Here is a 25,038-nt window from a genome sequence, read left to right on the forward strand (position 1 = left end):
TGAGGTTTGAAGTCAATGAAGTCAGGGGTATTCAAACCTTTCCGTGCCAAGGACCCGCTAATAGTCATAGCCTCTGGCTTTGGCCCCCTATTGCCAAAATAAAGAAAATAGTGGAAAATAGCTGATCTACAACCTCATAACCTCAATCGCATCATGTTTAATTGTGAACTTCTTATTCTGCTATTTTTTAATTGCTATTTCATGAAAGTTTAGAAAATGTTATAAAAATTGTGTTTTGATACACACTAAGTCTATTAGATCGTTGGTTCTCAAAGTGGGGTCCGGGGACCCCCAGGGGTCCTTGGAGGGGGGTACCAGGGGGTCCCCAGCAGAAATGTGCTAATATAGCGTCACAATCATTTTAACCACTTTAACCATATGTTTTACTTTGGCTATTCAAAAATAGCAGATCTACAAGCTCATAGCGTGGGACCGAGAGCTATGAGCTTGTAGATCTATTTTTTTTTTAAATCTTGAAAATGGGTGCAAATCTTTGGATAATGTATATACTTTTTAAAGCAAACATGTGTAACTCAAATCTTTGCTTCTGGGGGTCACTGTAACAAAATATGAGATGGGGGTCCGCAGCCAAAATATGTATGATTGTGGGGGTCCTTCACATGAAAGAGTTTGAGAACCACTGTAATAGATACAGTAATCAACTAATTGTCTGCACTTACAGGCCACCAGGTCATGGTTCGACCAGCCAGGAAGTAGCCTCCAACTGTTCCACGATTGGTCCGGAACATGGACTGAAACACATACAAAAAGGACAATTTGAGCGTAAACACTTAGTCTGTACTTCATCGACTGGGGGGGGGGGGGGTCTATACTTGGCCCTCTCCTTTATTTCCCCCTTTACACCAAATTGCGTTGCAAGCTTGCAATATGCAATTTTTGCAAAGTGTTCACCTATTATAACATTCCCAGAATAGGGATGTTATGGTTCATGTGGTTAACAAGTATTATGCTATTCAACTTCTGCTAAATCCATATACATACATATAATGCATATCGTCTCTGTCGGGGTGGAAACCTCATATGTCCAAAACTGTTACTTTTCAGGATTCACTTTCAAAAATAGCAAAAGTAGCAGATCTACAAGCTTGTGTTTCGAGCTTGTAGATCTGCTACTTTTGATATGTTTGTATGACACTGTAGTATGATCAAGCGGGGAAATAATTTACAAAAAAAAAAACGTTCCTTTGAAAAAGTTCAATCATGCAGATAAGGGGTTTCTGCCCCGAAAGCGATTGAATACCACCGTTTTATTTCAGCAAATTGGTGTACCGACCACTGAAAAAGCAGAGCACTAGAACAGTGGTTCTCAAACTTTTTCATGTCAAGGACCCCCAAATTGACACTTATTAGCCCGCGGACCCCCATTTGAAAAGATAAGCCAGGAACCCCAATAAGAGAAGGTTTTTATGGCTCTCTAGCAGTGATTCTCAACCATTTTAATTTCAAGGACCCCCAGTTTAACATGTATTAGGCTACCAACCCCCATTTAATGGCATTATACCTCTGGGACCCCAATTCATATTGTAAAATCAATGTTAATTTAACTCTGAGTGTACAAATGGAACCAAATGGACCCGTTAGGGTCCATTTGGTTCCATTTGTACACTCTCAGAGTTACAGAACCATAAGGGTCCATTTGGTTCCTGTCCATCATTTAGCTGGGGACCCCCTGGAACCCCCTCAAGTACCCCTAGGGGTCCCCGGACCCCACTTTGAGAACCAATGCACTAGAACAAACACACAAACTCACCCAGATGCCAACCGCGATGACCATGAGGAAGTACCCCACAATGACAGAGATATCTGCAGGGTTGTTGATGGTCCCTTTGTCTGCCGTGGAGGTCACTACAGTGGGATTCTCCATCGTTCTATACGCCTACTCCAGGATCTGCGTTGAATTTTAAGTTAACCCTGCTGGAGGACTATGAAAGTCAAACTAATGTGTCCACTCCCAGTGAACCGTTTGAGAGAGAATTAACAATAGGGCTGAGATGGACATTACTGTAGGCTAAGACCTTTGGTCAGCAAGGCCAAATGAGCAGATTCAGCAGTTTATTATTGATAGTAATTATTAACACCAACCTTAAAATGATCACCAGCAGTCCAGTTTTAGGTAAACAGTTTTGAACTGTTTTGAACTCCTGGGTGCAATATAGCCCAGTGCCACTATGTTGCATCTGAGCCAGATTATCCATTAGGGGTGTAACAGTTAATCAAACACATTTAATTTATTGAGTAAAAGTACACAAGTATTGGCATAAAAAAATGTACTGTACCAAATATTACCAATATTACCAAAAGTTAGTGCTGATGTCATTGTATTGTATGTTTTTCTTTTGTTTCTTGTTTTTGGTCATTGATTGTTTTGTAAGGTTTATTGTTATTGTAAATGTCTTTTCTTTTTATTATTGTATTTGTATTGAATGTTGAAATACTTTGTGAAAAAAATAAATAAACATATTGTTGAAAAAAAAATATTACCAAAAGTAAAAGTTCTCATTTTGCAGAGCGTCCCATTTCACAATGTATTGCTCAAAATAATAAGTACTGAGAAGCGAACACATTCAAGTAAAGTAAAAGTATCTCAAAAGGGTACTTAAGCAGAACTTTAGTTACTTTCCACCACTGTTGAAATGTGTCCAGTTCCATGTTGCGTTGATTTGGTTCAAGGTCATTGATCAGCCATGGTGGCTACAGAACAAAAATCACCTTCAGCACCTAAGAGAAATGTAAAACAAAAAAGTGCAAAGAGAATAGCCAACAAAGAGAACTTTTATTAACAAATATTATTTTAATTATTTCATAACATAGCTCTCATTAAAATATCCACCGGCCAGTCAGGTAAAAACCTACATCACATTGTATGAATGAGGCCAACTTACTCCTTGGACTTGTGGGGTGGGAGGATGGGGACGTTGCAAAGAGATGTTTTGTTTTGAAAAGACATATCAAATTATCCACCATTACACACACACACACACACACACACACACACACACACACACACACACACACACACACACACACACACACACACACACACACACACACACACACACACACACACACACACACACACACACACACACACACACACACACACACACACACACACACACAATAATCGCACACATACAATCATTCTTTGCTAGGGGTCAACCGATTATCAGCTCTGATATTTGTTCTTTTCCATCCTCAATATGAAGGCTACAGACTTTGCATTGGTTCTATACTGCAGCCTTTTTTTTTTTACTTTCCAATTGTTTCCACAGTTTTAACAATGAAAGCTGGGACTTTGTCCCCAGTCTCCAGTTGAGAGAAGAGTTTGGAGACTGACAAGTGAGTCTAATAAACATACGCCAATTTTACGTTATAGTACCTATTCTGTGTCCAAGTTAGCTCCTCTGCTTAATAAATACAAAAGTATTTTCACTGAGCTTTGTAAACAAACGCACATCTTGATGGTGGGCTTGGGTTGTCTTAACCAAGACGATGAGGTAAAACATAATGACACTGGGAAACTCAAGAGGTTGTTCAAATCTGAATTTCACAAAGTTGACTGTAGCCACTTAGTTCAAATGCTTTATGTTGATAGGTCACACACACTTTGCATGTGTGTGTGTGTGTGTGTGTGTGTGTGTGTGTGTTTTTAAACACTGCAGTGTGTACATTCACTGTAATTAAATAATGGTACAAAATGTCAGCAATCATCTCTCTCAAATTCATTATGATCGATCAACGGTACCAGCCCAGAAAACCATATCGGTCGACCCCTACTTTTCACATCTTAACCCTCGAGTGGCGGGAAAATCCTGTGTAAAATGAATATAGTAAAATTCCAGTTGGTATTTCATAGCAATAAAAAGAATAAAAAAAGAGAAAAATAAACACAACAAAACAGTGTATCATGTGCATTTGATACACAGTAAAATGTATCTGATCCTTATCTCTGAATTGACTTACCTACAAGCAAAATGAATAATATTTAAGCAATGTCAAAAAAATATCCCATTATTAATGTGCAAATTCAAATTAATTCTTCATGCAGGTTTCATCTTTTGGAATAGGCTGGGTTTTTCATATCGATGAATTTGTAAATTAGGATTATTTTTGACATGTTCGGGCCAGGGCTAATTAGTGGAGAGGATACTGAGAGGGTTTTGACAGAATCAATAGGATATTCTTTGTTTAGTTTTTCATGTACAATGCCTGTGAGGGGGCCAGCGTGACGACTCCAAAAATGTCTGGACCTAACTGATGGAATAGAGACGAGCGGTGAACAGGACGGTCAGATCGTCTCTGTCGGGGGGGAAAAACCTCATCCAAAACTGTTACTTTTCAGGATTCAAATAAAAAAACAAAACATATCATCAAGCTCAAAACGCGTCGCTACGCGCCGCGTTTCAAGCTTGCGGATCTGCTTTTGTGTGACGGTGGCTGTAGTATGGTCAAGTTGGGCATTAATTTACGAAAAAACACAAAAAGTTAGAATATGGAGTTAAGAGGTTTCTGCCCGACAGCAAGAAAATGATATCCGATTTGCTTAAAAAAAAACGAAGGGTCTTACAATGGTACAATGTCCATCTGTCTCCTAGAACAAAGTTTCTGGCTACAGATCTACTTCTGTTGCTTTCTTTGATAGGGCTGTCAAAGCAACCTCCAACATTACAGTGTAGGCTGCTTTATTTGTTATTGCTCTGCCTATCAAATTAGGATGAGAGTAACATACTTCTGAATAACACATTTATTGAAAGCATCTTACAAGGCCAATGTAAGATAATCTCAAGGTAGCCTACATCCCAAGGACATTCAAAATTCCTTTGGCCGGTAAGCAAAATAAACGTGGTCGAATTCTTTCTGAGCAGTGAATGCAACGCAAACTGTCACAATGTGATGCTGTAAATTAAACATAAAAAGTAACGTTTTTAACAAAGTTAAAAGGTAAAAAAATACAACTCATTGAAACGTAATGTGGTAGCCAAGGTCATGGTTTCAATACATTCAGGGCCTTTTGTTTTTCTTTCAAGCTTTCTGAAGGACTTGAGCGTCCACTATTGTGAGAAATGGTCCATTATTAGAGCCCGACCGATGCCAGATTTCAAAAACGTTTAAAGAATTAGCAGATCTACAAGCTCACAACATTGTGCTATTTTTGAAAATCTTTGAAAACTTCTAAAAAATGTACACCAATGTTTCACATAATCCCAAAATATGGACACAAGGTGGTTAACCGTAATTGCAGATACCGAAGTCTTAAAAATGTAAATTAATGGCCGATACATCGGCCGGACTCTAGTAGATTACATTCAGGTTCTGTTGCCCGGTTTCTGGCCCCACTCACTCACTCACCCACTGTCTGCCCGGAGATCTGCCTGTTTTAATTCATTTCACTTTTTTTTTGCATCAGTAAGTCATTCATTAGACCCACAATACCATGGCTGCTCTTCAGATTGTCAACAATGGTCTTACCACCGTAACTTCACCTTAATCGTCAGCATTTCAAGCAAGTAAAGGAGGAGTTAACCCATTAAGACCGGGAACGCATCTGTGTGTCATTTTTTTTAAATTTCTTTGGGCTACTCAAAAATAGCAGATCTACAAGCTCATAGCGCGGCACCGAGTGCCGCGCTATGAGCTTGTAGATCTGCTATTTTTGAAAAATCGTGAACATTTGTGGCAAAATCTTAGGTTATACATTTTTTTAAAGCAAACATTTGTAAAATATTTAGTTCCAGGAATACAGAGAAGCAAAGATTTGAGTTACAAATGTCCGCCAAAAAAAAAATCAGATATTTGCACAACTTTTCATGATTTTTTTCAAAAATAGCCGCGCTATGAGCTTGTAGATTTGCTATTTTTGAATAGCCCAACGAAATCTAAAAATGACACAGAGATGCGTTCCCGGTCTTAAAAAAGTTAACCTAACATTGTAAAGCATTTTTCTAGCCAATCCAAACACAGCCCAAGAACTCGCTCGCTCTCTCTCTCTCTCTCTCCCTCTCCTCACACGTCATTGGTCCGTTTTCCAGGCTAGTCGCCGGCCTTCTTGCAGTTCTCCCTGGCTCCCCTCAGTCTGGACAGGATGTGTTTCTTTGGGAACTTCAGAGTGGTGCATCCAAACTGACTCACCCCTCCCGTGTCCCCGGGGAGCTTCTCCCGCCTCTGGACCCAGCTCCGCCAGCCGGGCTTCCAGCAGTAAACGCTGTCGTAGAACCGCGAGCCGTTCTCCCCGCCCAGCACGTAAATCCGCCGCTTCCAACGGGCCACGCCTCCCGCCGCGATCCGCCGCGGCAGGCCGGGGAACACCACCGGACTCGGGGCGCGGTCGCTCCCTCCGCCCGCGCCGCCCCGCTCGCCCGCCACCGCCCCGGTCGCCTCCCTCTCCGCCCCGGACCCCCTGCCCTCTCGGAAGAAGAGCACGCGGCCGGTGGCGTCTAAGGTCTCTAGGTTGGTGTAGTTCCCGTCCAGGAATTTGGTCGCGTCCCTCATGTAGCCGCCGATGGCGCAGACCCCGCCTCGCACCGCCACCCCTCCCGCCAGGCAGGTGGCGCCGGAGTCCAGCGTCACGCGGGTCCAGCAGTCCGTCAGGGTGTGGTAAATAAGCACTCCCGAATGAACCACCGCCCTGTTCTGTTCTAGCGTGGTTCCCCCCAGCAGGTAGAGCCGCCCGCGGAGGGCCGCGCAGGCAAAGGCGCGCAGGGGCAGCGGCAGTCTGGGCCCGAGGGACCACTGGAGCGTGGCCAGGTCAAAGGTCTCGCACGAGTCCAGCAGGGCAGAGCGGTTGCAGCCGCCCAGAGCGTAGAGCGAGTCTCCGCAGCCCAGCAGCCCCAGCATGGCCCTGGGATGGACCATGGAGGGCCTCTCTATCCAGCGGTCCAAAATGGCGTCGTACTCGTGGACGTCCGCGGACACCGTGCCCGTCCGAAGGATTCCGCCGGCCACAAAGAGCCGGTCGCCCACGGCCGTGCAGCCGGGGCAGACCAGCGAGCCCAGCGCCGCCAGCTTGTCCCACTTCCCCGTCCGCGGGTCGAAGCAGTCCACGGTGAGGTCGCGCTCCGGCAGGGAGTCGTCCTCCCGGGGCGTCAGGTCCACGCAGACGATCTTCTTCTCGAACATGCCCTCCCGCGGCCTCAGGGGTCCCCCGAGGCCCTCGCCGGCGGCGGCGGGCCCCAGCTCCTGGCACAGCCGTCGGCTCTCCTCCTGGGAGAGCAGCCCCGGCCGGAGGTGGTGGAGCAGGGCTGGCATGTGGACGTAGCGCTCCAGGGGCTGGTGCTCCGCCCAGCGGCGCGCCGCGTCGTACACCTCGGCCTCCGAGTCCACGCCCAGGCGGTCGGAGCCCAGGAGGCTGCCGAGGGTGCCGTGGTCCAGCAGCAGGAAGTCCTTCTGCCGCGCCACGCGGGGGAAGTGCTGGGCGACCAGGCGGAGGGAGGCCCGCAGGAGCAGCTGGTCGTGGTGAGAACGGGCCAGCGAGTACATGCCCAGGGAGTTGTCCACCGACAGGTGCTCAAAGAGAAACCTGGACGGATTAGAGGAGAAGGGGAGAACATAAGGCAAGCGAGAGGGGATTACGGGGATAGAGGGAGATGAGAGATACATGAAGAAGAACAGAGAGTAGATTAAAGGGAAAATAGAAGTAACATTAACAGAGTAAACAGGCTCTTTAAAATGCAAGTCATAAGCATAGTTGTGGCAATTGACTCATTAACTGCCATGGACGAGTTAACTCGTCGAATTCTGTCAGTGCTCACACTGCCAACGATGAGTTTGGACTAGTTAAAAAAATTAAATAAAAAGATTCACACAGAACCGGGAGTAAACGTGATCCAAAGATGTACTGCTCCATTCACTTGCTGGTTAACTTATTACTTTAAAATCCTGTATCTCGGCTCCTGTGTTTCACATTTTTTTTGTTTTGCGGAGGCGCAGTGAAACCCTCTGTGATTAGCATCCATCAGGGGATTGATCATACTGGAGATAAATATTCTGTGACTACTTGAAAAGGTAAGTGATAGGTTAAGTTAATCAGTTTGAATGATTTTGTATAAGACATATTTTATTGGGTTTAACATCAACAGCCATGTTAGAAGGCCACCAAGATTTGCCAGACGCACACAGCCCCAAAGTGTGCAGTCAGAACTTGAAATGTTGTTATTCGTCTCGACACTGGTCTCCTATCCTGAACACCTGGAGTTATGACTACCATATCGTTGATAACTGTGGAGTGTTTTGGATTAGAGAGATACGCCATCAGAACTGTGGAGTGTTTTGGATAGAGAGATACGGCATCAGAGGTGTTGCATCGAAATGGCTGGGGAGCTACATTGAAAACCGACAACAGTATGTACAAGTGGGAGAATTCAAATCTAGTCATCAATACATCAAGTGCGGGGTACCACAGGGATCAATTTTGGGCCCCAAATTATTCATCCTTTTAACAATGATCTGTGTACAGTATCAAACCTTACAAAATGTGTACTCTTTGCATTGGGTTTACCAAAACACATTTTTAGGTGTTGTCTTGGACCACAGGATCGGCTGGAGACCTCACATAAGGCATGTGGGAGTCAAGATAGCGAAGAGCATTGCTGTCATCAACAGGGCGAAACACATCCTCGATACCAAATCACTCCATATCCTGTACTGCACCATGATCTTACCATACCTTTCTTACTGTGTAGAGGTATGGGGAAATACATATACAACTGCATTTCATTCACTATCCATCCTACAAAAAAAGGCCGTAAGAATCATACACAACACCGGGTACCGTGATCACACAAACATTCTCTTCTGTAATTCCCACATCCTAAAGTTCCCTGATCTAATCAAATTCAAAACAGCAGTACAAGTCATGTACAGAGCAAAAAATAAAACACTCCCAACCAATATAGAAAACAGATTTCCAGATAAAGACAATTACTATAACCTAAGAAACCCATCAGACTTTGAACCGCTAGTCAGTACTACACTCAAGTTCATGTGTGTTTCGTCCTGTGGAGTGTCACTGTGGAATGGGCTTAGCCTGGTAAACCCTCCCTCCGGAAATCTCATTTCCATTTGATTTCAGGAGTGAGTCTGGCATGAACGCCCATTCTGCAATATTGGCTGTGTACGCCAAACTGACGAGCCTATCAGCGTCGTCGCACATCGTTCTGTGATTGACAGCGACAGTTGGCCAATCAGGTGGCGAGTACGAGTGAGCCAGAATGGGACCGAGTGCAGCCGACAAAAATGGAACGATCCACCATTGTTTCTGTGGCCAGTTACTTTCGTTTTTAAAACGCTCTCAAACTTCGTTTTTGAGGCACAGAATTTTCGAGATATCGTTTGGATAGAATTTAGTTGTTTAACTTCATATATGTGGTCAATTAATCATGACAGAGCCTATTTAAAAATACGAATTTAGAGAACCGGGAGGGGCGGGCAGTGCCACGCATTTATCGGAATAATGCAACCTATTTTGGACATGGCCGTCTCAAAAGTCCCGTTGCGTCACATAGTCTGGAGGTGGTAAAAATGAACTGCTGATTGGCTGAAGGGGAAAAACGATCATTGGCTGAAGGGGTTGTCAGTCAACGGTATTACTCCCGCCCAACTCCAGCCCACAGCCAATATTGCAGCATGGTCGATCAGGCCAGACTCACTCCTGAAATCAAATGGAAATGGAGGGAGGGTTTACCAGGCTAGAATGGGCTAGCTGATGATATACAAAAAAGCCCCAACATCAACCTATTCAAAAGGAAAGTAAAACAAATATTCTTTGACATTTATAAACTGGAAGATACCCTAGTAGAGTAAAATTATTTATTATACACTGTATTGTATCCTTATCACTATATAATATTGTACTATTATTCTATTACCATCATATATTATTGTACTAACCTAATAATAATACATAAATACATATAAGTAATAGACTATACCACTTAAAATAGTCACTACAGGGAAAGATAATGGTATTGGCATACTATTATGATGATAATATATATTATGAAATGATTGTAATTATTAGCATAATTTCAATGAGACCTGCGCCGCCCGTTCCACGGTGACACTCCGATGCTCTTTGCTGTCTTGACTCTCACATGAGAGAGAGTTCTGAGTGTGAGCGTGCTGTATCAATTAATGTATCAATTCACGTAAATATAACATATAAATGATGTATATATTTACGGTATATCATATATTTTATACATATATTATTCTTTTCATTTGAATTGTGTTGCAAACACTGTACCTTATTTCTTATTTCTTTCCTTTTGCAAACTGAGCCAGGGGTAGGGCTCGATAAGCATTATGCTTCTCCCTGTCCTTTTTTTTCTCCTTGTGATTATGCCTTTTTCAATTTGCACTAATACACTTGTATATATGTATCTTTTCTGTTGTCCAAAAGAGCTGGAAATAAACATATTGAACTGAACTGAACTTATTCCGGACCCTCGACCCTCAAATCTACCGTTGCCTAGGACACCCGGCCCATGGCGAGATGAAGTAGGCCAGGCCGAGGCCATTGAGGCCTCCATGAAATGAATCAGAATCTGTAAACAAACCACCCAATATCACAGAATATATGAACATTGGTCTCTATCGACACCAGAGAGAACTTTGCCAACCATGAGACAAGTCGCTTAGACTGTCCTGTTTTTAACTTATTTGAAATACAACCCATATTATATAAAGTCGTTGTTTGTCACCTTTTTTATCTTTTAAGGTTTATATTTTACCCGTTAGATTATTGAGCTGGGGGAGCCCGGGATCGAACTGGGAACCTCATGTTTCCCATCCGGCCACTCTACCCCTGAAGAGCATCCGAGCCTTGCTGTGGGTGAGCTAACAGCCCTTTAGCCCCACACCCACACACACACACACACACTCGGTTATTATAACGGTGGCGTTGTGGTCATCTTAAAACCCAGAAGTGAAGTCGTATTGAGTGGAACTACTGTGGGTGAAATGTGAACAGAACTGAATTTGAAGTCAAACACTGAGAAGGAAGGGGGGATGGGAGGGGAGAGAACTACAAACTGTCCCCTCCCCCCCCCCGTGTGTGTGTGTGTGTGTGTGTGTGTGTGTGTGTGTGTGTGTGTGTGTGTGTGTGTGTGTGTGTGTGTGTGTGTGTGTGTGTGTGTGTGTGTGTCTGTGTGTCCGTCTGTCCTGCGCGTGTTTGGGAGCCGATGATGGTCTGCTTGTTTTTCTGGGGTGTGGCAACACCAGCGCTCGTTTCTCGCACATGATTGGCAACACGGGAGACCCGTACATCGTATGCTGTACACCGTCGCACATGCGCACAGCTTCCCTATTGTATAGATAGATGGCACTCAACACCTATCAGCAAAGCTTGGAAAGAGATAATGCATAATATATTAGAGGGACATAGTATTGCCCTCAATAACTTGACTATATCATCCACTACATCAGTGATATTATTTACAGCATCACTGCACACATTTTACTATTGTTACAGTGTAGGGCAGTGATATTCAACTGGTGGCCCACGGGCCAAATCCGGCTCCAGTAGAGCTTTCTTGTGGCCCCTGGAACACATTCTATATTCCAATTTGAAAATAAAAGTACACAATTTATATTAGGTGGCTGGTTGTACAGGATGACCATTTTGAATGTTTTTCATAACCGTTAACCAAAGCTCGTTAATGGTTAATCAACCATCAACCGATAAGAATAAAATGTAGGCTACTATTTAGAATGGTCCCCAACTAAAACCCACCAGTACTGCATTTGCAGTCAAGACTGCTGCAAGAACCCAAATATGGGTAAATGTGATCGCCCATAAGAAAATACAGCTCACTTCATATGTACTCAAGTAAAGTATCTGGTGTTAAATTGTATTTAAGTATCAAAAGTAAAAGTACAAGTATCACAAGTATAAAGACCTTTTCATAGTACAAACTAGAAAATGTGCTCCTCGGAGCACAGGTCTCCGCCAGTACTGTTCCTGATTAATCCTGTCTTACCTATTTATATTACATATTGTCACGTGTCACTTGACCAATGTTAGCTTGACCAATGTTACCTCACTTCAAAAGATTGTAGCAATCTTTGCTGTCATGTTGTCAGCATTTGTGGCTCATCTTCGTTTTTTGTCATTTAGGGATTCAAGTGTTCTTTGTCTCTGTTTGTCTCTGCTGTCGGCGTTGCACCTTTGCTTCTTCATCAGGTTTCAGACGATGATTTTCTGCTTCTTCAGTTTGCGTAATGGGAGTTAGTTGCATTGTGTGATCTCACCTGTGATCTCGGTTTGTACTGGGAATTACTGTTCCTGAATGATCCTGTCTAAGCTATTTATATCACATATTGTGATGTCACGTGAAACGTGACCAATGTTAGGTGTTCTCAGAGGGACACACACACGCACGGACGGGTAATTTGTACTGGTAAGTACTGTTCCTGATTGATCCTGTCTTACCTCACTTCAAAAAGCATAAATGGCTTTTTGAAGTGACAAACCTATTTATAGGATTTTATTTCGTCATGCGTCTTGCTAGCCAATCAAAAGCATTGGTGACAACATATTGTCACGTGTCACGTGAAGCTTGACCAATGTTAGCTTGGCTGGGGGGGGGGGGACACACACAGCGGGACGGGAACGAAAACATACTCTCCACCTCTGGCGGAGACAACAAAACAGCCAGAAATGTTGCCTACTTCTACTACTTCTCACTACTTACAGAATAGTGTAGCTTTCAAGTAGTTCTTTATTCACCATGTAGCTGGGTTGCTTAGCAACAAATTGCTACATAAATTGCGCATCAACACACAAGAGCACAACAAAGAAACTGGAGTGATGTTGTCAAGTGTCTTTGCAGAGCATAAATCCCTCCCATAGCCACGCGCAGTCACACTCATGCACCCCGAGATAAGCAAGAGGAGTATAACAGACTGCTCTCGCTCTGCATCATCAGGGCACTTCAACTCTGCCCAGTCGTACTTGTGTGAGAATCAACAGCATCAACCGTGAGTATAGGCTACTTATCAGGGTTATTATAGTTTTGCATTTTTTCCATTACATTTATTTGTATTTTTATCTAGTTTCCATTTGAGCTTAGTCTAGTTTGTTTTTCTTTTTTTACTACTTGCCAAAAATAGCCATTACCTTTGTACTTTTACTCAAGTACATTTTGAATTCCAGACTTTTACTTGTAACAGAGTTTTTCTACATTGCAGTATTGATACTTTTACTTAAGTAAAAATGTGAGTAGGCTACCTTTTCCACCACTAATATACACACCATTGCCGATGGTTTAACGTTTTTAAATACAATGTATGAAATAGACTGAAGTTCATTCCAACTTGGGTGTTATTGTGTGTGGTGCCCATCCTGGCTTGTCAAAATCTATATCTAACTAGACTAATGGTCCAAACCTGGTTCAAAGACATCTTTCAAACCTCACGGGGAAAAGTATTTGCACTATGACTGTCAACTTGAACCGACTGCACATAACAGCTTTAAGAATGTTAGGCTGATTGTACTTTATTTGGGTATTTGCATTTAAAGACTTTAAACTTTTGCTAATTCACATTTAGAGGAAAATATGAAAACATACAATTTCCTCCATGAACCGTTTATACGCTTGTCTTACATTTAGTGCTATCAAGCGATTAAAATGTTTAATCGCGATTGATCGCATGATTTGTGTAGTTAATCGTGTGATTAATCGCATAATAATCGCATATTTTTTATTGGCTCAAACTTGAATGATGAACTGAAAAGCAGTGCATTGTGTTGTATACGGAGCAGGATGCATCCAAATGTATTATTTATTATTATTACTATACTTTTATTATGTATGTATGTATCCAATACATTATAAAACCAATGTTTTTTGTTTAATTCTCTTGTAAATGATATCCTCTCTGGTGTACATACACAAAGCACACTGTATTTATTATTTCCAGTGGTGTATAGTAACTAAGTACATTTATTCAAGTACTGTACTTAAGTACAATTTTGAGGTACTTTTACTTTACTAGAGTATTACCAGTTTTCAGTACTTACTTACTTACTTCTACTCCACTACATCTCAGAGGCAAATATTGTACTTTTACTCCACTACAACTATTTGAAAACTAGGGGTTACGTAGGTAACCCCAGTTTTCTTAGTTTCGTAGTAAGAAACTTACTTATGGGATATCATCGCCCTCTGGCGATGCACAGAGCACAACACATAAGCTCCTGAGAACAATCTTCGATTGGACAGGGTTCTGTGACGCAAACCGGAAAACCGGTTGGGCTATAAAGCCCCCAGCGTCACTAGGTTCATCCTCTGACACCCTTCACTCTGCCTGCTAGCTGAAGCACACAGAAGGGGGTCTCCGGAACAGTGGATGCGGAGAACAATCTGAACAGTTTTCTGAAAAACGTATGTTTCTATATTAGTGGTGTTCAATCTTTTTCATGTCAAGGACCCCCAACATTATATGTATTTGGCCGCGGACCCCCATCAAAATATTTTGTTCCAGGGACCCCCAGAAGTAAAGAATTGAGTTAAAATGTTCGCTTTATAAATATATATATTCAAAGATTTGCACACATTTTCATGATTTTTCAAAAATAGCAGATCTACAAGCTCATAGCGCGGCACTCGGTGCCGCGCTATGAGCTTGTATGTCTGCTATTTTTGAATAGCCCAAAGTGTAAAATAATGCTTTTTAGCTCAAATCTAAAAATGACACAGTTCCAGGTCTCAATGGGTTAAGGGGCATGTCAAAGTATGAGTGTATGACACTGTTAACATCAAAAGCCAGGTGCAAAAGTCCACTTTTAATGCCAAAATAAAGTCGGTTTGGCTGTCCAGGCGAAAGTATGACGTTCATTCAGAGGTTCGGGGTACCGTCCTAAAGTCAGCTGTACGGTGACACGGATATGTTGTTGTGACATTCCCCCAACTCATTTCACCATTCGCGGTGTTTCCTTATTCATTCAGCACAGCTTCAAGTTAATTTTGTCGGCAGTGAAGCCAAGGAAACACCGGTACTTTGGAAGAGACACAAGCCAACTTCTAAATGCTTGTGGCCAGGAAATGAGCTTCGCAGGACGGTTAGTGTGTCAGCTGTCTCTCGCTGGCCGAGAGACAGTGGCTGTGCGTGCGCTGTGCTCAGGCTGGGGAGTGGTGATAGACCAGCGTTCTAAAAACGCTGTGATTGATTGGTTGAAACGGCCGTACAAGCGAATCCCAAACAGAGATTGTCCTTAACATCCCGCCCCCCCAATTGCTGTGATTGGTTTAGATGCGCAGAGGGAGTGTTCAGATCAGGAAGATGTGAAATTAGACCTAAGGATGCCTCTAAGGGTCAAAAAAGGTGATTTTGTAAATGGGCGATTAATGCGATACAAATATTAACGATGTTAATTCGGTCATGCGTTAACGCGTCAATAACGCGTTAACTTTGACAGCACTACTTATATTGTTTACATTCTACAGTATAGGTGGAATCTGAAGAGGTGAGTTTTCAGACTCATTGCAGTGGAAAAAAGGGAGTGACTCAGCTATTTTCACAATTGTTGCCTCGTCATATTTGACAATTTGGCCAATGTTGTTGATTACTTTTGACACAGTTCATTTTTATTCCATTGTAGAGGAATTAAAAAGGTCTTAAGTCCTTAAAAGTGCAGATGCCCTGTATACACTTATACTGTATGTTGGATTTGTTTACTCGTGTGAGAAAACCAAATGATACGCTAATCATTTCACAGTTTGAGAACCACTGTTTTAGGGAAGGTTCAAACAGACTTCCTGTGTTAGAGTGGGGGTGCCTAGGAGAGTGTTTTTTCGTGTAAGAGAGTTTTATCTTGCTGTGGTGGTCCACACATAAGCTGTGGTGCAACTCCACAGCAACATCTATGTAAGAAAAAGAATATGAGAGTCTACCGTCTGTTCTAATAATAACAATACTAGCATCTGTCCGAAAGTTGTTCTGACAAATGCATACCTGGAGCACAGGACCTGGAGGGGCATGACTTGAAGCCGATTGGCTGCAACGAACAGGTCCTCAGCCGTGTCCAGAGACAGCCCCGCCTCTCCCGTGTAGACAAACTGGATCACCGTCTCCATGACGGACGGCGTTACCTCCTCCAATCGGATCTCTGTGAGGCGAGACTCCACCAGGGGGCTAGTGAACATCGCCCGGAAATACGGACTAACTGCTGCCAAGAGCACTCTGTGGCCAAGGGATGAAGGGAAGGAGAGAGGAAATGAGAAACGGTGCACTTCAGAGTGAAGGGCCATCCACACCAAGAACGATCACTATGATGAATATGAATATGTATGGCAATTTTACGAATGACAGAAACATTGATATCAAGTCAAAATCCATAAGACGTTTACATTTTAAGGACAGCGATGATAAGCACATCACGTTAAAGCACTTAAAAAAATGAAGTTGACTGCTTGTATTAACTGATATACAAAGTAGCCATTAGCAGTTATGTAGAGAAAGAGATGCATCGAAGAATCAAACTGAATAACTTAATTGCTTACGGTGAACCTTAATAGAATCACGGGGCCAGTTAAGATTCACACCTCTAGTGGAAGCTGACATCACTATCATTATCACATCATGTAGGCCTCCCCATTTCTGTAGTGTGAGACGTCTTGATGTGCGAGTACATCCCCTGGACATGACACTAATTATGTCACCCCCAATCCAACCCTTGATACTGGGTACCATTGTTATGGTCTTTGGTAGGGCTAGGCCCAGGGATTGATCCCCAACCTCCCTATCTCAGGGCGGACACACTAAGCACACGGCCACAGAGCTGGCTTTGTAACTATCATTATAGTTGTAGTATTAATAATATGTTTACAGCTTTCATTCTTTGTGTGGATGGCCCTTGAGTCTTTCCAAACACAGCTCTGTGTGGAAGGGGCTTGGCTTACCTGTGACACATGAACTTCTTCCCCTCCACTAGTAGAGTGACATCACATAACTGCTGGGCATCCAGGAGTTGTTTCAACCCTGAGATATAGGAGAGTAATGATGAGATACAGGAGCAAGATGGAGAGTTTAAATCTAGATATTGGCTATTTGAACATGTTTTCAGTTTGGATTTCCACAGCCAAACACTGTACATATTACTTCTGAGGTCCTGGACATGAATAACAAACCTCGAGAACCTATTTCTGGAAGGCAGCTCCGCAGTTTCAACATAATGTGTTACAGTATCGGATAAGAAATAAAAATCTGCACAGCAGTACTAGTACTGTACTGCTACTCCAAAATGCAATTTACAAACGTTTCAAGCCACCAGGCCTTCAGACCTTCACACAATGTGTAGACACTACAGACTACACTTTCATTTTTATACAGTGCAACATGCTTCCCGATCACCACACCTGTGACCTATCAGCCATCAGTCCCAAATCAGTGGCAAGTGACATTGACAGTAGTATAAAACATGTCCCAGTGCATTACACATCATACTGTTATATACTGGTACATAACTAAAACAAAAAATACACATCATATTTTCATTAAGACCTTTTGGAGCTAGAGTCTGTGATGTGTGTGTATCCAAAACAGTTCCCTTCTTAAAAGCATGTTGTTAATGTCTCCCCCTCTGCGATTGAACATACAGTACAAAAGTATAAAATTAAAGGCATTATTTCGTGTTCAACAGCCAATGTGATCTACTTGTTAAAATGTCTGGGTGGCCTGGCCTATATTGGTAAGACCTTGAGACCGTTAAAAACATGCATTGCTGAGCATCGCAGTACAATCAGCAACAATGTAATCTCTAGTCCTGTGGCTATGCAATTCTGCAAAGCTGGACACAATGGCCCTCATTTATCAATGGAGCGTAAAAAACGGCTTATATTTTTCCATAAAAATTTGTCCGTACACCAACGTCCAAGTCACATTTATGAAGCGATCCTATAGAGCCAATCCTAGCGTACATTTGGTCGTAACATTGATAAACGTCACGGCTGAAACCAGAAATCATTTAAATAACACGCCCTTAAATATTCTTGAAACGCCCGATTTTACGACACGAAGAACCAGAATACGACCAAACAACGCATGGAAAGCCAATAAGAGTTTCCCCCGCTCGCCTCGCTAACTTTCAAGTCCGCGCCTGACACACACACACACACACACACACACACACACACACACACACACACACACACACCCACCCCATTGGCACTCTGTGGAAATAGCAGTCTTTCATGTATTCCATGATGGTACAATATTTGTCAAGTAGCCTATACATGAATGACACTATAATCTCATAGTCATAAATTATACCATGCGTTTGTATATTAATTTAACCCATTACAGTGCGCAGTGCGCGTTCTAGTTTACACTAAAATAAAGCAATCATTAGTATTCCCCCTTGAGTCACGGGCTGCCGTGACGCCACGTTAAATGAGAAATAGCAGGCAATAATCTGAATGTTTATGAAGTGATCATTGAAGAATGAATTATAAACATTAATGGATGAAGGCTGGTGTGTGTTTTGGAGTGTTAAATGTCTGATCCCCCGTGGTGGCCCAAATGAATCCACAGCATGAAGAATAACCTGCGTTGGTCAAAGGTTTGGAGGGTCGAGTTTATATCCTCAACCCAGCCCAGGTTGTATAACTCCATATAGGACACACTACTGTAAGTTGTTTAGAGACCACGCTGTCCATGAAAAGATTACAGCGGCGCAGCCGCGCCAGTCACGACTCCCGAAAATGCTCTTGCATAAGCGTATATTTTGAAAATAGCAGATCTACAAGCTCACAACACGTTGCGACGCGTAGCTTGTAGATCTGCTGTTTTCAAATAGCCAATGCAGCCAGATCTGCAAGCTTAACCGAATGACTGTTAAAGCAGTTTGTTTAAATGAGTTTATAAAATGTTATCTTTTTTTTTTTTATCCCACGATTTTGTAACCCTACCTTCCCTCTGCCAACCTAGGGAGGCCAGGGCCGAGCTCATGCCTCCTTCAATGCATGAGAGCCAACTGACCTTCTTATCACCTGACAGGGGGGAGTTTCCCTGGTTGGACGTAGCGCGTGGAAGGAACACGTTATTCCAACCAGTACCTTTCCCCTCCATCAGGCGCCCCGGTTGGCCAGGGGGAGGCAGTATAGTGACCAGGATTACTGCATGTTTTTTGTGAGGGTATCTACCCTAAGAGACACGGGGAGAACATGCAAACTCCACACAGAAAGGCCCTTTCGCCAACCCCACCTAGGGTATGGGCACTGATGACGCGGAGGAGAGAACAGGCCCCCAGTGCCCAGGGAAGCTTCTAGCTGTGAGGCGACAGCGCTACCGACTGCGCCACCGTGCCCCCTAATGTTATCTTTTTACAGGGATTATTTATTATTGTTAGATAATACATTTTGACGTGTGTCCAGATGCCTGTCAGACAATGACAAATGAGGGCCAATGTATCTACGCTCTATACACAGGCATTGAATTAGTACCTGTCCCTGTTTTTACTTACCTTTAGAATAGACAAGAGGCGCCTCATTCCGCATTATGGTGGCTTATGAGTCCTTTTGTACAGTATATACAATGTCTGTAAATCTTGGGCAAACAGGATTATGTATATTTTTTGTTTTGTATATAATGTGTATGTATGTGTAATACACTGGGACATGTTTTGTACTATGGTCAATGTCACTTAGCACTGATTTGGGTCCGATGATATGGCTGATTGGTCACAGGTGTGGTGAGCAGGATGTCACACTGTATAAAAAAGTCTACACACATTGTGTGAAGGTCTGAGGAAGAGCCTGGTGGCTCGAAACGTTAATAAACTAAATAAACTAAATAAATTGAATTTGGGAGCAGCAATACTGGCGTGCGGATTTTTATTTCTTATACACCGTTTCACTTTTTTCCAGCACCCAGCCTAGTAGGTCTGGGATGTGCGTGTCTTTCAGGCGTTTATCAGCTTCTCTTTCAACGTGTGTTAAGGTCAGTCCACACCAATGCAACTCCTTGCAACATGCAGCTTACTCGCAACCATTAACCCCAATGGCAGTTGCAAGGAGCTGCATTGGTGTGACATGGCCTTAACCCATTAAGACCTGGAACTGTGTAATTTTTAGATTTGAGCTAAAAAGCATTATTTTACACTTTGGGCTATTCAAAAATAGCAGATATACAAGCTCATAGCGCGGCACTGAGTGCCGCGCTATGAGCTTGTAGATCTGCTATTTTTGAAAAATCGTGAAAATGTGTGCAAATCTTTGAATATATATATCTATAAAGCGAACATTTTTAACTCAAATCTTTGCTTCTGGGGGTCCCTGGAACAAGATATTTTGATGGGGGTCCGCAGCCAAACACATATAATCTTGGGGGTCCTTGACATGAAAAAGATTGAGCACCACTGATATAGAAACAGACGTTTTTCAGAATACTGTTGAGATTTAGGAGACATGGCTTCAGGTCTCAATGGGTTAAGGTCAGTCCACACCAATGCAACTCCTTGCAACATGCAGCAACCATTAACCCCAATGGCAGTTGCAAGGAGCTGCATTGGTGTGACATGGCCTTAAAACTATATTGTTGCAAGGAGGAGTTGCGACTAGTTGCATTGGTGCAGTTTTGGCCTGTAGAGTTCAGTAAGTACCATGCGTGACGTAGTCTCCCAGCGGGGTGGTGCTGTCGTCGGGGAAGTCCTCCTCCTCGGAGTCGCTGTCCGACAGGGGCTCCCCTCCTCCCCCGTCCCCGTCCTGCCATGGCTGCGGACGCCATGTGACGGTGCCCGCCCGCACCGCGTTCATCTGAGAAAACACAAAAACGTTATCGTCTCAGTCGGGTGGAAACCTCATATGTCCAAAACTGTTTCTTTTCAGGATTAAAAAAAAATCAAAAAGCAGCAAAAGTAGCAGATCTACAAGATCGGAACGCGGCGCGTTTCGAGCTTGTAGATCTGCTACTTTTGAGTGACACTGTAGTAAGATCAAGTAGGGTATTCTTTTACGAAAAAACACAAAAAATTAGAATAATGAGATAAGAGGGTTCTGCCCGACAGCAACGATATACACATTTATACAGTGGTTCAAACCTTTTAAAGGCCATGGTTTGGTATGCATGATTAGGCCACAACCCCCCATAACGTGTGAGAGTGTGACGGGTCCATTTGGTTCCATTTGTACACTCTCAAGAGTTACAGACCGAAAGTGTATTAGGGTCCATTTGTTTCCAAACAATTAATCGTTTAGCTGGGGAACCCCTGGGGGGCCCCCCCCAAGACCCCAATATGAGAAAAACTAAATTCATATTTTAGAAAACATACAATACAAGCGTGTATGAACCAGTTCAACAGTGTAATGCAGGGGTCTTCAACGTTTTCAGGCCAGGGACCCCCAAACTGATGGGGAGATGGAGCAGGGACCCTCTACCTCAGGGATATTCAACTAGATTAGGCAGGGGGCCACAATTGTAAAATGACTTGAAGTCAGGGACCACACGACTGTGATAACAAAACCGTTGTGCTATACTGTAGGTCCGATAGGAGTAGGACACAATAATGGACACATTATGTCCATTATGGTAACTTATTAGGGCCTGCTTCATACTTCATTCATGCATTTTGATGTTTGTTATGTTAATCTAGTTAACATAACTAACAATTGGGCCGCGTGACCCGGAAATTACCGTAATAATCCTAAAACGGTAGCAAAATTTTTTTTTTTTTTAAAGATTTATAATATATATATATATATATATATATATATATATATATATATTTGGGGGGGGGGGACTAAAAGACATATCCTCGAAATACGTAGCTATCCCTTATTTGCAGTGTAAAGTAATACTCATTGCGACGCGTTGTGAGCTTGTAGATCTGCTATTTTCAAACAATTTAGTACTTTTACTTTTGGTACTTTAAGTACATTTGGATACCAATACTTTTGTACTTTTACTCAAGTAAATGTTGAATTCCGGACTTTTACTTGTAACAGAGTACTTCTACATTGCAGTATTGATACTTTTAAGAGAGGCAGAGAAGAAGTGGACATGCAAGATAGTAAGTAGACATTTCAGTGTGTTCTGTGCACGGGTCCCTGGTATAGAAGCGTCTCGTATTAATGAAAGTTTTTTCCATTAGTATTGAGCACCCAGGTGATAAGAGCACAAGCTCTTATGATGTGTTTGAAGTGGATGGACATAACATAAGGACATGTACATAAGGAGCACAACAGGGGTATTGAGTGCAGTTCCTCCATCACGGATCATTCATTTGTAACTATTTCTGAATTTAGAGACGATGTTGTTAATAACACCAAAGAAATGATTCATCTTATGCATCCATTAGAGTGTATGGGTTAGTTTTGTGTGGACTTTGTCCAGCTTCCATCTTCTCCATCTTCATCCACTTCAAACACATCATATGAGCTTGTGCTCTTATTACCCAGGTGCTCAAAACGAATGAAAAAAATGTTCATTCATGCGAGACGCTTCCGTGACAACCAAAATTAAAAATGTTCATCCTGTTCAACCAACCATCTAGTAAAAAATCTTTGCATTTCATTTTACATTGGAACATGGAATATGTTCCAGGGACCACAAGAAAGCTCCGCTCCGGATTTGGCCCGCGGGCCACAAGTTGAATAACACTACCCTACCTCGTAGGGTGGGGGGGCTACAACATACATTGTATAATCATGTATAAAATTGTGTTTCATATGTATAAACAGACCATGTTATTGTGCATTCAATACTAAGCTATTCAAATAAAAATAAACATACCTTATTAACTGAGAACCAATGTCAATACTATCAACAATCTGTCAATTGCACAATAATGCACAAAAAAAGTATAGAAGCTATTCAAAATATACAGAATCATGATTTATTTTAAACCTAAATATTTAAAGACAAATGGACCTCTGGTGTAATGCATGTCCTTATCACCAGCAGACTCTAATCAGGAACAGACAGTACACCTCTCCAGCCCAAGTTAACGTGCAGCGTATTACAAGATAAGAACTTTGGAATAGTGAAAATCCTGCCATTTCCATGTTTAACCAATAAGTGAATGACCTCTGCAGAGCCATTCAGAGAGACAGCACACTGCAGCTCAAAACTAAACACATCACGGTGTGTAGCTTTTTTAGCCTGTATTTTAGCAAAGGTCAGACTCGATAAAATACATCTACGATTGTCTTCATCTAAGGCTATAGTATATAGCTTCTTCTTCGTGTGTTGACATTTGAGCTTATAACACGAGACATTTGTCGGGAGAGTCAAATGGAACTTGGACACGTCAAGTTCCATTTGATTTGTTGTACACTCTCAATTATGGGGGTTCGTGGCCTAATGCAGTGGTTCTCAAAGTGGGGTCCGAAGACCCTTGAGGGGGGTCTAAATGGACCCGTACAGGTCTGTAACTCAGAGTGTACAAATGGAACTAGTTTAGTTCCATTTGTTACACTCTCAGAGTTATAGAGGTCCTTGAAATTAAAAAGTTTGAGAACCACTGGCCTAATGCATACCAGATTGGAGGTTCTGGTTCTGACACCACATCAAAATTAAATCTTTCCAACTGATTTTGATTGTCCACAGGCTATACACAACCTTTATTTTTGTAAGAATCTTTAGAAACATTTTCAGGATGCAATGATCATTAAACCCACCCATCTCCCAGACTCCCACCCCAGTCTCAAGGCTTAAGAGTTAGGAGTTTGAATGTATATATAGATGTGAGGGGACTTAATTTAACTGACTGAACATTGTTTTAACCCATTAAGACCGGGAACGCATCTGTGTCATTTTAGATTTCTTTGGCTATTCAAAAATAGCAGATATACAAGCTCATAGCGCGGCACTTTTAAATAAATCGTGAACATTTGTGCGAATCTTTGAACATGTGTTACTCAAATCTTTGCTTGACCCTGACTCCCTTGACTCCCTGGAACCAAATATTTTGAGATGGGGGTCCACGGCCAAATGCATATCATTTTGGGTGGTCCTTGACATGAAAAAGTTTGAGCACCACTGATATAGAAACAATATTTTTTTTGCAGAAAACTGAATTTAGAAGAGATTTTGTATAATCAGCCTCAGGTTTTAATGGGTTAATATAAAAATAACAACAATAACAATCCTCTCTCTCACACTTAATGCCAGTGTGCCAGTGATCACCCTCCCCTGCCCTCCCCTGTGCCAGTGATCACCCTCCCCTGTGCTGTGCCAATGTTGGCTCCCTGTGCCTGCCTATAGGTTGCCTAGACCCCCTGAGCTACAGCAACACAGTGTTACCTTCGCTCTCCTCCTGGTTTCCACCTTGATGGCTGACGTGCTCCCCTTTTCAACAGGAATCCAGGCGGTGGTGATCTGGGACAGAGAGGCGGTCAGACACACACTTCCAGCCAGGCCGGCCTGGAGTGAGAGGATCCCCGCCCGGCCTTCAAGCTCACTAAACAACACGCTAACCTCCTTTAGCTCTCTCTCTCTCTATCTCCCTCACACACACAGACACACACTCAAACACACTCACACAGTGAGTCAGTCAACTCCTGTACACACACCAATACCCTCCTCCTGGGTGAACCGCGACTCATTCATCAGTGGCCCAGTAAACGTAAAGTTCATTAAGAAAAATACAAAGTAACTCAGTACGGTGGTTAAGAGCCACCAGAAGCAGACGGCTGTGTGTGTGTTTATTATGTGTATGTGTGTGTGTGAGGTACCGCGTTATTACCGTCACACAGCAGCTCCACCAGCTAGCTTCCGCCTCCTTCTTGTTTTATTGTTTATTTATTTGTGGTGCCCTGGCAGACAGCTCCCCGCCAGCGCATTACCGCCACCCACCGATCTGGAGTGTGAATTAAGGCTCTCTCTCTCTCTACCAGTCTGTGTTAATTTTGTTGACTAAAAGACTAAGATTTTGATATATAGTCGACTTAGACTATTCTTAAGGCTAAACAATTTCAGAAGACTATAATTGGACTAAAACTAAATGGTGTGTTATTCAAAAGACTTAGACCAAGACTAAATCAGAAATAGCGGTCAAAATTAACACTGCTACCAGTGGTGGAA

General features: G+C 42.7%; 2 protein-coding genes across 3 annotated transcripts in view; both read right to left on the bottom strand.

Moving 5' to 3' along the window:
* Positions 1 to 710, bottom strand: part of slc5a2 (solute carrier family 5 member 2) — a gene marked incomplete at its 3' end in the record, with an annotated part of 36,805 nt that extends 36,095 nt beyond the window's left edge. The window contains exon 1 of the mRNA XM_084064147.1: positions 681 to 710. Within this exon, the coding sequence (XP_083920273.1) occupies positions 681 to 695 (15 nt within the window). The 5' untranslated portion in view covers positions 696 to 710. The remainder of the gene's footprint in view (positions 1 to 680) is intronic.
* Positions 711 to 2,792: 2,082 nt separating this feature from the next.
* Positions 2,793 to 24,687, bottom strand: LOC311050830 (kelch repeat and BTB domain-containing protein 8). Of its 2 annotated transcripts, XR_014601323.1 has the most exons (6): positions 24,259 to 24,687; positions 20,618 to 20,771; positions 16,920 to 16,998; positions 15,973 to 16,200; positions 5,639 to 7,537; positions 2,793 to 5,597 (listed from the first exon to the last, which is right to left on the bottom strand). XR_014601323.1 is itself a non-coding variant. In XM_084064995.1 (5 exons), exons 2-5 carry the CDS (start codon positions 20,769 to 20,771, stop codon positions 6,052 to 6,054), a joined length of 1,947 nt encoding a protein of 648 aa, XP_083921121.1. In that variant the 5' UTR covers positions 24,259 to 24,687; the 3' UTR covers positions 2,793 to 6,051. The 2 variants fall into 2 exon arrangements, 1 of the variants encoding a protein (XP_083921121.1); XM_084064995.1 differs by having other exon boundaries at positions 2,793 to 7,537.
* Positions 24,688 to 25,038: the final 351 nt, after the last annotated feature.

Source organism: Gymnoscopelus microlampas (genome assembly GCF_963454915.1).
Source record: "Gymnoscopelus microlampas genome assembly, chromosome: 8".
Lineage (NCBI taxonomy): Eukaryota > Metazoa > Chordata > Actinopteri > Myctophiformes > Myctophidae > Gymnoscopelus > Gymnoscopelus microlampas.